The sequence below is a fragment of the Apteryx rowi genome, unplaced genomic scaffold (assembly GCF_003343035.1).
Source record: "Apteryx rowi isolate R43461 unplaced genomic scaffold, aptRow1 scaffold_69, whole genome shotgun sequence".
Lineage (NCBI taxonomy): Eukaryota > Metazoa > Chordata > Aves > Apterygiformes > Apterygidae > Apteryx > Apteryx rowi.
The window spans coordinates 545,330-547,174 of NW_020450971.1; the positions used below are offsets into that span (position 1 = coordinate 545,330).

The following is a 1,845-nucleotide window of genomic DNA, read 5'->3' on the forward strand; positions in this document are numbered from 1 at the left end:
AACAAAATAAAATCAAGCTGGGGGCAAGGGAGATGCCCTGCCTAGAGGTGTGCCGGAGGCTTCCCGGTGTCCGCAGGGCACGTTGGCACAGGGCTACTGGGGGGCACCCCTGGCAGTGGYGGGGAAAGACCTCCGAGTCGGCACAGCTCAGGGCGCCGCTACCTATCCCCTGCCCACGGCCTGGCCTCAGCCCCCGGCAGGACGTGGGAATTTGGGATACCAGCCTCTGCCCTATTCCCCCATCGCACCTTCGCCCATTGCTGGGGGCTGCCTCCTTTCAGCTGCCTGCCCCTCCTCTGCCAGGTGCCACCCCGTTCCCAGAGGAGCAGAGATCCAGGCCAGGCCCCCCGATAAGAAACGCTGGGGACTTCTCATGACGGGAAGCTGGAATTGTCCTGGGGAAGGGGAAAGGGGGGGGATATGGGGAGCAGGGGGGGGAGCCAGTTTAACTGAAACCAGAGCTGCTCTGCAGACCGCAAGGGGGAAGGGCGGGCACCCTGCCAACAGCGGGAGGCACGGCGGGCGGGCGGCACCGGCCCGTGTCCCCTGCCCTCCCCGTGGCACGTGGATGGCCCCCGTGCCGGGGCCCTGCCAAGCCAGTCCCTGGCACACGTGGGGGATGCAGGGACAGACCTCGGGGCACCCCCGGGGGGAAAAACAGCATCCCTCTGGGGGAAAACGCCCGATACCCACCTCCGCCTGGGCACCCGGATGACGTGAGGAAGGAGCGGGGGTCTCCTGGTTGCACCCTACCGGGGAGAAGGCGGACCCTGCCCCCCAGCAACACCCTCCTCCGCTCACCCAAGGTGAGACCCACCACACGTGCCAGGCTCCTCGCCCTCCTCCGTGCCTGGGATCCAGCCCCCTTCCCAAGAGCTCCGCACCCTTCCCCATGCCCCGGGCGAGGAGGGTGCCAAGGACCACCAAAGGTGCTGCTCCATGAGCAGGGCCCAGAAAGTTTCCGGCTTCCCCCATGCAAACGGCCATGCACGCCTTACCGGACCCGGCGTTCTTGCCGTCGCCCCCGATGAGCGGGACGGTGATGGCGGTCACACCGTCTGTGGGCATGGTGGTGTAGACAACGGGCAGGGACTGCACCACCACAGGGATAGTCTGTAGGTTGCCCATCTTGCTGGGCAAATTGACGGAGGGGATGGTGTGGATGACGTGGAGGATTTGCTGCCCGCCGCTGCCCTGCGTGGATGCCAGGATGGAGCCAGGAGACAGGACAGCCGGGATGGCGGAGGTGGAGCTCAGGCCCGAGGGCGAGATGGACACCGTGGGCGCCGGGATGGGGGGAGCCACCAGCATGGGCGAGGACTGGACCGAGACAGGGGGCGGGGGTGCCACTGGCACCAAGGGCTTCGACTTGTTGAGGGACAGGTCCACAGGTTCGGCTTGCGGCTGGCTGCAGTCACTGGCCAGCAGCTCCTCGGGGGGCTCCGTTTTGATGTCCGAGAGCAGCACGGGTGGGTCGATGGGGCCCTCGGCCAGGAGCGACGACGAGCTCATCTTGGGTGCCGTTTTCGCGTGGCCTGACCCGCCGGTCTGCAAGGAGACACAAGAAGAAACCAAACAGTCCATGAGAAAGAGGGAAGAGRAAGATGATCTGGTCCCCGTAGGGAAACCGAGGCACAGCTGGGAGCCCACCCCGAAGACCGCGCTGCCCAGACCAGCAGGCAGCCTTGAATCCTCCCTGCTCCTGGGTGGCCTGGCTGGCAGCAGCAAGCCAGGCTGAAGCCAGGCTTGGTTACCGCTTTCTCTCCCCAACAGAGAGCAGAGAGAAACCCCTCCACACACCGCTTACTCACGCCGCCCTCCCCCAAATCCCCTTGCTAATTAACT

General features: G+C 65.8%; 1 protein-coding gene across 1 annotated transcript in view; it reads right to left on the reverse strand.

Annotated features, from left to right (window-relative positions):
- KLF8 (Kruppel like factor 8) overlaps nucleotides 1-1,550 on the reverse strand; it is a 4,412-nt gene extending 2,862 nt beyond the window's left edge. Inside the window, exons 1-2 of the mRNA XM_026086344.1 lie at nucleotides 992-1,550; nucleotides 256-271 (exon numbers count right to left, since the gene is read on the reverse strand). Coding sequence (XP_025942129.1) covers nucleotides 256-271; nucleotides 992-1,512 — 537 coding nt within the window. The 5' untranslated portion in view covers nucleotides 1,513-1,550. The remainder of the gene's footprint in view (nucleotides 1-255; nucleotides 272-991) is intronic.
- Nucleotides 1,551-1,845: the final 295 nt, after the last annotated feature.